At 38.3% G+C, this 13,114-nt stretch overlaps 1 protein-coding gene across 1 annotated transcript in view; it reads right to left on the bottom strand.

The window, feature by feature from the left end:
- LOC107283214 (zinc transporter ZIP11) overlaps positions 1-10,664 on the bottom strand; it is a 62,757-nt gene extending 52,093 nt beyond the window's left edge. The window contains exons 1-3 of the mRNA XM_015811087.1: positions 10,534-10,664; positions 7,087-7,171; positions 5,499-5,657 (exon numbers count right to left, since the gene is read on the bottom strand). Of these exons, the coding sequence (XP_015666573.1) occupies positions 5,499-5,657; positions 7,087-7,171; positions 10,534-10,664 (375 nt within the window). The remainder of the gene's footprint in view (positions 1-5,498; positions 5,658-7,086; positions 7,172-10,533) is intronic.
- Between the last annotated feature and the right edge of the window lie 2,450 nt (positions 10,665-13,114).

Raw genomic sequence — 13,114 nt, forward strand, 5'->3', positions numbered from 1 at the left:
CTGCTTCTCTTCTCTCTTTCTCCTCACTGCTTCTCTCCTCTTCTCCTCTTTCTCCTCACTGCTTCTCTCCTCTTCTCCTCTCTCCTCACTGCTTCTCTCCTCTCTTTCTCCTCACTGCTTCTCTCTTCTCTTTCTTCCCACTGCTTCTCTCTTCTCTCTCTTTCTTCTCACTGCTTCTCTCTTCTTTCTTTCTCCTCACTGCTTCTCTCCTCTTCTCCTTTCTCCTCACTGCTTCTCTCCTCTTCTCCTCTCTTTCTTCTTACTGCTTCTTTCACAGAAGCCTCTCCTCTCTTCCTCTTTCTCCTCACTGCTTCTCTTCTCTTTTTCTCCTCACTGCTTCTCTCCTCTTCTCCTCTTTCTCCTCACTGCTTCTCTCCTCTTCTCCCCTCTCCTCACTGCTTCTCTCCTCTCTTTCTCCTCACTGTTTCTCTCTTCTCTCTTTCTTCCCACTGCTTCTCTCTTCTCTCTCTTTCTCCTCACTGCTTCTCTCCTCTTCTCCTCTCTTTCTTCTCACTGCCCTCAGCAGAACCCAGGCAACACTGCAGCTCCAGCTGACTCTCCCCCAAGCCTCTCTGGCGCTGGCGCCACTTCAGCTCATCCCCTCCACTACACTTGTTTAGGTCGCGTACCACCTGCCAGGTGGCTTCCTTCAAAGATGGTATGTCATTCTGCAAAGCAACCCCGAACCATGACATCATCCCTTTAATGCTTGATGGCCAATATGCGGTTCTTTTTATGGAATGCAATGTTTAGCTTCTGCCAAACATGGTGATACATATTTTTGATTTACTGGTCCATAAAGCAAAGAATAATCCAAGTACTTTTTGGAAAACTTGAGGCAGGCTTTTGTCTATCAGCACTTTTATAAAATGTTTTACTATTGGTGGATTCATGAATATTGATTTAGCCAACCTGAGTGGCTTGCAGATCCCAAATATTGTTCTGGAATTCTTTGTGACTTCCTGATGGTTTTAATATGCAAAAATATAACACATGAAGAGGCAAAAATTATTCTATGTATGCAGGGTGAAAATTTAAAATTTTAATAGACAGCTGTATTAGAATATAAAGTAAGCAATAACAGAAGTCTAAAAAACAGGAAGATGTTAGGCATAGATAAAATCATTTGAAATCTTACAATCCCTAGGGAAAAGGGAATAAGCATTCTAACCAAAATCTGAAATCAGATATATGAAACAGGTGACCTGCCAAAAGAATTTAAGCATTCAACTTTTTTTCCCATTGTTAAATAAACAGGAATTATAGAATGGTCTGAATACAGAGTCATTAGTCTTATCAGTCAGGCAGCAAAAATTGTATTAAAAGTCTTTTCTTAACAAATTCAAGAAAAACAGAACAATGTGATAAGCTTTAATGTGCCTTTATTAAAGATAGTGGTACTAACTAGGGAAAAATGCTCAGTCTGAAAAAATAATCAAGACTTTTTCTTTCATTGAGAAAAACAAAAAAGACCCATTTTCATGCTTTGTCAATTACTCAGAAGCCTTTGATTCTATAAAACATGAAATATTGATCACAATCTTGGAAGGGAATTGGAATGGATGCCAAAGGTATTAGAATGATAGTGAATCTATATTGAGATCAAATTTCTTTTAAGACTGAAAGAGCTTTTTCAAAGAAGTTTTTAATCAAAAAGTTAACTAGAATTATGTCCTTTCACCTCTCCTTTTCTGTGTCTGTACTGAAGAAATATTTGATGAACTAAATACTACATCAGGACCTTCAATACTTCTGGAATTAAAGGTAGGTAGTATGAAAACAATTTAAGATATGTGGCTAATTCTGTACAGAACCTGAACCTCCTAATTGAGAAAAAAAGAAGAAATGAAAAGTACAAGTTATATTTTAATACAAAAAAGAAACCAAGATGAATGCAGCTTCACCAAAAAAGAGCCTTAGAAATATAGTCAATAATGCCCTTCTGCAGCAAGAAAGGTATTTTGTCCAGATACTTTGTTTAGAGTGGAACATGGGGAAATAAAGAGGAAAATAGAAATGATTAGGAAAGTTTTTTAGACATGAAGTATATTCTGACCTCAAGGGAAATGGATTTAAAATGTAAGAATAACCAAATACCATATTTGAAATATTGTGAGAAACAGATTATAATCAATAGCATATTTGGTCATCTCTCCTTTAAACTGCAAAACATGGAAAGTACTAAAGGAGACTGAGAACAGACTGAAAGGTTTTTTTAAATGCAGCTTTGAGGAAAATCTTGAGAATCTCTTCAAGTGACAAAAGATCAATCTGAAATCCTAGAGATGGTACAAGAAGAAAGATAGATCATGAAGATCATCAAACCAACCAAATCTGAGATAAGTGGGTCATATATTCATACACAAAACCTAGCTAGCCCTGCTAGAAGGATCAGTAGATGAAAAAAGAATTAAGAAACAACAAATAGATACTTGGAGTAGCAATAGGTAGTTCTCGCTTACCTAGCTCCAGTTCAGTGAGCATTCAAACTTACGATAGCATTGAAAAATGGGACTTACAAGTGGTCCTTGAGGTTGCAGACATTGCAGCATCCCCACGGTCATCTGATAATGATTTTAGTACCTGGCAACCAGCATGCATTTAATGATAATTGCAGTCACATAATCATCATTTGCAATATTCAGTCAGCTTCTGACAAGCAAAATCAATGGAGAAAACTGCAAGAAGTTCCAAGTCGCACTAACATGATGCCATTCTTTGTGATCTATGCTAAACTGCTTAACTATTATAGCCAGTACTGACATAACTTGTCACAGTCTCATGATGTCACACATAACAACTGCACCACTTAGCAACAAAGTTGTCAGTCCTAATAAACAGTTGGTAAATAAGCACTATAGGTAGTCCTCAATTACCAACCACTTGTTCATTAAACAGACTTTGACAACATTCATTCATTCACTTATTTATTTTCCAATAAATAAATAATAGCACTTAGACTTATATACCGCTTCATAGTGCTTTACAGCCCGCTCTAAGCGGTTTACAGAATCAGCATATTGTCCCCAACAATCTGGGTCCTCATTTTAATGACCTCAGAAGGATGGAAGGCTGAGTCAATCTTGAGCCGGTCAGAATCGAACTCCTGGCAGAGGGCAGTCACCCAATGCCCATCAGCAATGCCCTTCTGTACTTTACATAAAACAAACTGGGCAATGTCTGTACAAAATAATATAGAAATGTATTTCTCACATCAAGACTGGCGGCATTGAATAACCAAAGGGAGAAATCATTCCATACTAAGAGAACATTCTGTAAATGACTGTAGCATAGCCATTCTAAAGGGAACAAAGAACATCAAAACTGAAATTGAACTATGAAATTGCCAAACTACAACATATCAAAATGTCTAATTCTGTGGTTAATTTAGTCTACCAAAGCCAAGAAGTCTCCTTTGTTACCAGCAACCTAGTAGTTAACCTGAATAAAAGGTTGTTTATTGTATTACAATATTAAAGATAATTTTCTTCTAAAGGGTGTTCTCTGCATGTTCGGAGAAGACACAGAAGGAGCATCTCTAGATCTAAGTTAATTGCCTACAGTTATGTTTCTTGAAATGAATTACTTATGAAAATTATGAAATCCTAACTTGTGATTATAAACCAACATAATCTTCCAAATATCTACTAGGATGTTTGAGACCCAATGAAACAAAATACATAAAGTATCACATTAAATATTGGGATAGAAGGATATCTCAGAAGTTCGGCATTTTGAACCTACCCCTTGGCTTCAATACTGCAGACTTACTTAGGTAATTTAGAAGACATTAGCAGTTCAGTCACATTGTAGAAACCTTAAAAGGGATTTTTTCCTCACTTCAATTTTAGTTAATGGAAAAAGCAGTATTAACAAGCTGCTAACTAGATCTTCATCAGGAGGGAGATTGAAAAAGAGGAGGAGGGAGGAAAGGAGATAGAAAAGGAACTTAACTACATTTTCTTTGGTAAATTTAGATAAAAGAGGAAATGTCAGATGTGGTTCATAAATACTAGAAAAATTGTCCTCTTATAGCAAGACATGTGAGTATTATGTACAGAATTATCCTTTTTGCACATCTGCCCAGAAATCTTGGTACATTTCCTGAAACAATATTATTTTTGTTGAAAAAAAAGTATAGGACTTTAAACAGCTGTATATATTTGTTCTGTATGAACCCGTATCTACTGAATTAACAGCCAATATCAACACATGCAAGTAGTCGTCAGGTTACAATTAAGACCAGGATTGGTATTGCTAAGAGAAGTAGTCATAAACCGTGACATCACATGAATGCATTACTTAACAATAGTAATCTAATCTAATGTCTATATGTATTTACCCATGTAGTATAACTATAGTATTATTATTTATCCTTTTCTTCTTTACTCCTTTACTTTACTTTTTTATTATGATGATTATTCTGTTACTTTACATATACACTGAGAACCTCTGCACCGGAGACAAATTACTTCTGTGTCTAATCACACTTGGCCAAATAAAGTATTCAGTTCAATCCAATTCAATCCCAACCAGTCCCAGTTACCATCATAATCCCAAGACCTGTGGGTAGTTAAGCAGAAAGAGCCCAGGGGCCCCAGGTAAGGAGTGTGGAGTGCTGTGGGGGGAGACCGTGGAAGGATCTGGAAGGGCCAGTGCATGTGAGTCAAGGTCTGGGGAGATCAACAGCAGCTGTATGTGGGATGGCGGTGTACTATGGGTGAGACATAAAGTGGAAGTGACTTACTGGAATGACTTGCGATCTTACCTGTGGCTTCCCCATTGAGTTTGCTTGTGGGGAACCCAGCAGGGAAGGTCACAAATGGCAATCACATCATGGCTTCCTGGAACATTGTAACTGCACGCCAGGCACCCAAGTACCTGAATAATATTCACATGGCCACAGAGATGCTGCAATGTCCAAAACTTTGAGGATCATTCATATGTCCATTTTTTCAGCCCTATCATAACTCTGAATGGTCACTGAATGAATGGATATAAGTGAGGACTACCTGTGACTTTCAATTTGCAGCTCTGTAAAAGATATCCCTGAAAATAACTGCCTTTCTCTGCCTAATTAAAGGTCCATCCATCCATCCATCCAGGAGCTGAGAAAACATTTCCAAGATAAAGACAGCATTTGAGAGTTACATCTGGAATGGCAAGCGGATTCTTTCACAATGGACAGGAAAAGAGGAAAGGGAAACAGGTTCCATCTCATAGTCATGATGGTACAACTCAAGTACTGGACCCTTCCTATAATAATTGTGATTTAGAACACACAGTGAGGCATCAAAGGAACAAAGCACCAAAGAAACATTGCTCCATCTTTTATCTTCCCCAAACTCGTCAAAGGTTCTGAGAAGAAAGCTGGATTGAAAAAGATATACCTTACCTGGTACCAGCTGCTTCACTCAGGGCAGGCCAAGAGTAATTCCCAACATACCCAAAATAACTATAAATTGGCCTTGGGTAACCAGATTTTGAGAGCTACTCACCAGCCATGGAAGGAGGAGGTCAGTGAGGTATACAAATGCTGCTCCCAGAGTGAAGCCAATGGCTACAGGGAGGAAGGCGAAGGCTCCAAACTTCCCAGAGTCCTCAGCTAGTTCAATAGCAGGTTCAAGAAGGGACCAGTAAGAAGCAGCCAGCATAACCTAAACAACAGAAAACAGTAGGCTATTCAAGTCACAATTAAAACAACCTTTATGCTCATTCCATGACAACCCAATGAAAGAAAGTTGCTGTTAATATCCATTTCCATTTACCAAACAGAGAGAGGACAAGGGGTGTAGATTTATATACAACATATTGTTCCTTGGTTTAAAAAAAAAGTTAAGCAGAGTCTTATTTCAAATTAAAAGCCACAGGGCTGGGAGATGTCACTCAGCCTAATCTCATATTTAGTAAACTCATATTCGGTATATGCAGCTTCCAAAAAAAATCCAAACGCTGTTTACCACATGGTCATTTTATTATTTAACCACTGTTTTTTTCACTCGGGCTCTGACCAGTGCAATTTGAGCAGATCAGCGAAAGATTATTCAGCTATGCCTTGAAAATGCACAGAAGCTTTGGCAATTTGCAATCCAACTATTATTCCTGCTTAATTCCTATATTTTATTCCACGTTGTTGTTGTTGTTTTCGCTAAATCAATTTTTGCTTAAAAGCAATGCAGCAGGTGTTTTCTAAAAGCACACCTGGGCTAAATCTTAATATATCATGATAATGATTGTTAGGACTTGAAGAACTGTTAGCTATATTTATTCCTTGTCTTCAGAGAATACCAGTTTATCAGTTTATTCAATTATCTTATATTTTCTTGATCACTGTTTGGTTAAATGAAATAATTACCAATTTTTAAAAAATCCACCCCAGTTCCCCTCTCCACAAGAGCTTTACTGAAGTATTTTAACTGACTGGGTTTCTTAAAACCCAGTGCTGCTGAGTGCTAAGGGACTGGTTTGGACAAAACTCAGCATCACTTTTTCGTGCGGCTGCTGATAAAAACAGGATCGCCAACATGATCGCCAACGTCCGATAACGGATATGGCACAAGAAGAAGAAGAAGAAGGGTTTCTTCCCACTGGTACTCTATATGTGTGCCTTCTGTTTTCAAAATAAGCATGTATTTAATATTTGTATTGAAGTGCATATAATCATATCGCATACTACTTTAGAATTTATGTAGATGATTGATTACATGCCATCAAGTCCTTTTTGACTCTTAGTAACCAAATAAATAGATGTTCTCCAAGATGACCTGTCCCTAAATTGATCTTTTGGGTCTTCCATTGATGCACCCATTGGAACTGTAACTGAGTCCATTCACATTTGTTGCTGGTCATCTTTTTCTTGTTCCTTTTCCCTTCATCAGAGCCTTCTCCAGAGAGCTGGGCCTTCATGTGTACGCAAAGAAGGCTAATTTAACCTTTGTCATTTGTGCCTAAAATGAGAACTCTGGGTTGATTTGTTCAATGATCCATCAATTTGTTTTCTTGGCTGTCCACAATATTCTCAAGAGTCTGTTAATACTCTTCCTATCCCACTGAAGTCCAACTTTCTCATCCATACTATAGTTTTACCATTCTGATATTTGTAGGTATAGATATATCCTGACATTTGAATATCTTGTCCAAGGCCTTTGTAGCTGTTCCATCAAGTGCTAATCTGTGATATATTTGGAACAGAATGGAACAGAACAGAACAGAACATTTTATTTGGCCAAGTGTAATTAGACACACAAGGAATTTGTCTCCAATGCAGAAGCTCTCAGTGTACGTGCAAAACAACAGAGTAATAATAATCATAATAATGATACCAATAAGAGGGGGTAGTAGAGGAGATGAGAAGGATAATAATAATACCATAGCCATACAACATGGGTGATAATACTTAGACATAAGACAGTATTGTGAGGATTAGGTGTTCAGCAGAGTGATGGCACAAGGGGAAAAACTGTCCCCATGTTTAACTGTTTTGGTATGTAATGCCCTACAGCGGGATCCCAAGGGGAGGTGTTGAAACAGTTTATGTCCAGGATGTGAAGGGTCTGTTCCAAGAAGGCTCCACACCCATTTGCACTACTCAGGGGACCCTGACAACACAGATAAGCCTCCAGGGGCTTCAATGACCCGCTAAAAGAATACAAATGACCAGCTATCTGCAAGGAGTATAAATCCTGCCATTCCCCACCATCCAGTCAGAGCTAAAGAAGCTTCTTGGATGAGAAGCGAAACATCTTCAAAGAAAAACAAGGAAGTCCAGTTGTCTCGTGAAAATAGCACCTTTGGGACAAAAATGACAGACTCAATAATTCCTGTGTCAACAGCTCCTGGGGCAGTCTGAACTTCTTAAGTTGACCGAGGAAGAATATTCTTTGTTGTGTCTTTTTGATGATGGTTCTAGTGTTAGATTTCCATTTACAAATCCTGAGATATTATAGAACCCCCAAATTTGAAGGATACTACTGCTAATACTATGTGTCGAATATAGTAAGAGGCAATAGAAGGGTTCCTCCTAAAATCCATTCACATCTCTACAATTTTAAGCATGTTCAGCTGCAGGTTGTTCCAGATTTAACTGCTTGTTCCTTTATGCCTGATGATTGATTCTGAAAGACAGAAGCAGTCTACTATTTTGATATCTCCACTGTCAATTCTAAAACCGGTTGTCACACCTGCTGCCACTGATTTAATTTAGTCTCATTTTTCACTTTAGTCCTTTACTTTTATTGCTAGAGCTTGCAGATTCTTTGCATTTTGGCTAGCAAGGTAGTGCCATTAACATAGCACAAATTACTGATGTTTCTTCCTCCAATTTTAAAACTGTGCATACTCTATCTAAGTTTTGATTGGGTTTTGTTAAGGGTTTTATATTTTAGAGCAGGCTTTTATGTAATATTTACTGTGATTTTTATTATTACCTGTTCACCGCCCTGAGTCCCGTAAGGGAGATAGGGCGGTATATAAATTTAAATAACAAATAAATAAATAAATATCTGTACTGTGGCTTCCTGGCCTGCATATAAGTTTCTCATGAGGACAATGAGATGTTCTGGGATTCCCATTTTTCTGAGCACATTCTACAGCTTGATGTGATTGACAGAATCTCAGGCATTCCTATAATCAATGAAGCCCATCTTGACTTCTTTTTGGTATTTTTGGCTTTGGTAATTATCCAGTGTACCTCCCTTCCCCTCCCATACTCCCCATCTAGACTTTTCCTAATCCAGCTGAACAGTAGATGTCAAAGTATAAAATAGCATGATTTTTTGCACCAAAGACGCTATAATAGATTTTCTGGAGTTCTAAATATACATATTTCCTCAAATGACAGCAGCATAATATTCAGATGGAATGTTTATTCTCTATGTGTTTCTACTGAGAACACTTTATGAATTAAGCTCAACTCTTAAGAAACTTTTTTTTCCTTGAATGGAATTGGCAGTCAGAGGTGCAGCAACTAGCATGAAAAAGGTGGCAGATTTATTCCATTGAGCAGTAATAACATCGGAATAACTTTTACAGATCAGACACTGGGGATTACACCAATAGTCTTCTTGTAACAAGAGTAGTTTTAAATTGCCTATGCTGATAAAGAGAAGTAGCCAACCATGCTATCCTTTAAAGAAAGAATTTTCAAAGGAATCAGGTGCTTAAAGTCTTTTCTGCCCTTAACTACTTAATTTCAAATTGTCCCAGCTTCTCTTTAAAGGCCTATAAAGTGCCTTTTTTAAACTCACTGTGTAGTAGAGTACACTGCAAGGCCAATAATAAACATAAACAAGTTTCTCTCTTTGGCCATTTGCCTAAACCACTAGTCTTCAGCTCATGATTTAAGATCCAGAACTAGAGACACCAGAAACCCTATCAAACTTTTCCCTACATCCATTTGTTCTTTAAAAAATGGGGGAAATGGTGAGAATTGGAAGCCAAAACAATAATATGCAAATAAAATAAAATGAGAATCTTAAATGAACCTTGATGTTAAAGACCTGAGAACAGTAAAGATTAGTAATCTAGCTGGCCTGGGTCATTTTTAATGCTCTGGTCAAAGATCAAAGGACAGCAATAAAGTCTACTAAGGGCCACTATCAAATTAATCACTCACTCTGTAAGGAAGCCATGAACAAGGGATCACGTCTACTGGAAAATACAATCTATCATAACCTGAATCAAGTGAAGCCCAAAGTAGCTCAGCTGTGGACCAGATATACATTTTTAGAGCCTAATTTTTTTTTTGAGAATTCATATTGGGTTTCTCTCTATTCAACAGAAATATGCACAGCTATGTAAGCAAGAGTTGCCATGAAAATCAAAGTAATGCAAGGGATTGTGGACAATAAACCATAGAGATATTATGCACAGTGGAAATTACTCTAAATTGTGAAGGCATACAAATAATGCGCTTGAAGTGCCTCATAATTAAAATCAGCAACCAAGCTCATGAAATACCGTATTTTCCGGCGTATAAGATGACTGGGCGTATAAGACGACCCCCAACTTTTCCAGTTAAAATATAGAGTTTGAGCGAGAGGGGGGGGGAGAGAAAACTTGATGAGTAATATGCCAAACCACATGTGTAAAGGAATAAAATAGAATACCCATATTTTCCGGCGTATAAGATGACTGGGCGTATAAGACGACCCCCGACTTTTGAGAAGATTTTCAGGGTTTAGAAAGTCGTCTTATACGCCGGAAAATACGGTATATTTTTCTTTACCACCATCACCCCAATTTGAACATGAAAGAAAACATCTCATTTACATTTATAAAACTAACAGATAAAAATAATACTAAGATGATTTTACATTGCAAATGTAACCTCATTATTTGCTGGGTTCTGTTATGGCATCAAAGAACAAAGTAGCAAATCATGAATTCAAATAGCAAAACCAAAAATAATGAGATCTTCAAGTAGATAAGAACTGTGGGATGAGCTTATGGCTAACCTTTCTCTCCCAAAGCATCATCTATGAAATGTCTATGTACTTGCTCTCCTTCTCTTTGTTCAACTGTAGCTGACCTCACTGGGTCAATCTGGTTGCAAGATTAAGAGTATCTTCCTTGTAGCAGCTGGTCTTTTTCTTTGGAACTTGCTCATCTGGTTGATAGAGGAAGTTATCCTGCTTGTACCATATGAAGAATTTTTCACTACACATAGTTTTTCATGATCTTGGTGAGTGGGTCTCTCCACTGTAGCCACCAGATACTAGTTTTGCCTGCAGATCATTCATTCTGATCACTGTAAGCAATCAGACAGCCATATGTGAGTCCAAAAGCCCAATGGGGAGGCTCCTCCACTGAGATCATGAAAGACATGAGCCATGTGGCATGAGAACAGTACCCAGCTTTTAGGTTTCACCTAGAGACAAAGGAAAGCTATCCCAGAACCTTCTTCTCATAAATACAGCTTCTACATTCTAAGCCCAAACATCAATATTATATTAGTTTGCCTACTACTAATTCATCCTATAGCCCCCACATATATACACTGACGTTGTATACAGGTAGTCCTCGACTTAGGAACACAATTGAGCCCAAAATTTCTGTTGCTAAGCAAGATAGTTGTTGAGTGAGTTTTGTCCCATTTTACGACCTTGCCACGGTTGTTAAGTGATTCACTACAGTTGTTGAATTAGTAAGAGTTCGTAAGTGAATCTGGCTTCCCCATTGACTTTGCTTGTCAGAAGGTCACAAAAGGTAATCACATGACCATGGGACCCTGCAGCCGTCATAAATATGAACCAATTGCCAAGTGTCTGAATTTTGATCACATGACCATGGGGATGCTGCAAGAGAAGTAGGCGTGAAAAACAATCATAAGTCACTTTTCTTCTGTGCTGTTGCAACTTCCAATGATCACTAAACGAATGGTTGCAAGTCAAGCACTATCTGTACAGCAGTATGCCACCTTAACTGATGTGAAATGATAAAAAAGGAAAAAGTAATTAAATACATAGAAAATGAACTTTCTTGAAGGAAAATCAGCATAAATCCTGCTGTCAACAGGCACTTGGATAAAACTCTTATCTATACTGCATACCTGGATATTTAAAAAGCCTTAGCTTTTCACTAAATCTTCTTAAACATACTTAGCGATCATTAGATAAAAAGATTTCTGCTTTTATGAAAGGATAAAATGCAAAGAGTAAGAAGAACTAGAAAAGTATTTCCTCTAAGTCAGGATCAAATACAAGTTCTAAGGTTATAACATTAAGAGAGTGGTAGACCTCAATGTCCTGCTTGGAATCACCCCAGCACTATTTGATAGCAATTTTGAGAAAACAAATGCTAGATTAAGATGGACTTTGACCTGATCCACCTGGATTACCGTGGCACATTCTACATCTGCCTGCCCTTCAAAAATATCTGGAAGCTTCAGCTGGTATAAAATGCAGTGGCTCAGGCAGTTATAAACTAGATGGTACCCCTGTGCTCCATGAGCTGCACTACTGCCAGTTTGCTTCCAGATCCAATTCAGGGGATGCTTTTGACATTTAAAGCCCTACATGCCACAGGGACAGGTTTTTGAGGAACTGCTTCTTCCCAATTACATCTTCCCATCAGGTTCAGCAGGAGGGACACATTGTGTATCCTGTCAGCCAAGGAGTTTTATTTGGCAGGACCCAAGAAGACAGCTTAGAAGGCCAGATCCTGAAGTTGAAACTCAAGTACTTTGGCCACCTAATGAGAAGGAAGGACTCACTGGAGAAGGGCCTAATGTTGGGAAAGATCGAGGGCAATAGAAGAAGGGGACGACAGAGAATGAGGTGGCTGGATGGAGTCACTGAAGCAGTAGGCGTGAGCTTAAATGGACTCCAGAAGATGGTAGAGGACAGGAAGGTCGCGATGGGTTGGACATGGGGTCGCGATGGGGACAGGACATGACTTCGCAACTAACAACAACAACAACAACAAAGAAGAAGAAGACAGCTTTTTCTGCCATGGATCCCACCCTTTGGAATAGCATTCCCTCTGCAGTGAGATTGGCCCCACCTCTCTTGACCTTCCTCAAGGCCCTCAAAGCTTGTTGTGCCATTGGGCCTGGGAATCCCATGGAAATGGGGCTCCTGTTAAATAATTGATGTGTGGACTGCACTCTTTCTTTTCGTTATCATAGTCTTTAACTGTTTATATCTGCTGATGACTGAATTATATTCTATTGTTAATTTTTATTTCAATTGTGTATACTGGCCAGAGTTACATGCAAGCGAGATGGGTAGATATATAAATTCAATAAACAAATACATAAAATAAACTTTTCCTTGAGCAATAACCCATTCTGTTCATTAGGGCAGTAAAAAAGAGATGTTAAGGTTCAAACCTTGGGACTGTTTACACACACACACACACACACACACACACACACACACACACACACATGGCTTATTTACAGCTGGCAATTGCTAGCTTCCTGCTCCAGGACTGTTTTTCTAATATTGATAATCAACTAGCTTATCAAAAAGTTCTATGCTTGAATCTCTGCTTGCAAGACTTCAAATCTGAGTAACAGAGAAAAGCTCAACACTCTCCCACCAAATTTATAAGGACAGAGAGCCAAGCTGAAAAATTGCTATGGTGGAGTAGGATTGCCTGTCTTAGCTTTACA

This window comes from Protobothrops mucrosquamatus, unplaced genomic scaffold (genome assembly GCF_001527695.2).
Source record: "Protobothrops mucrosquamatus isolate PMUCROS unplaced genomic scaffold, P.Mucros_1.0 scaffold30, whole genome shotgun sequence".
Lineage (NCBI taxonomy): Eukaryota > Metazoa > Chordata > Lepidosauria > Squamata > Viperidae > Protobothrops > Protobothrops mucrosquamatus.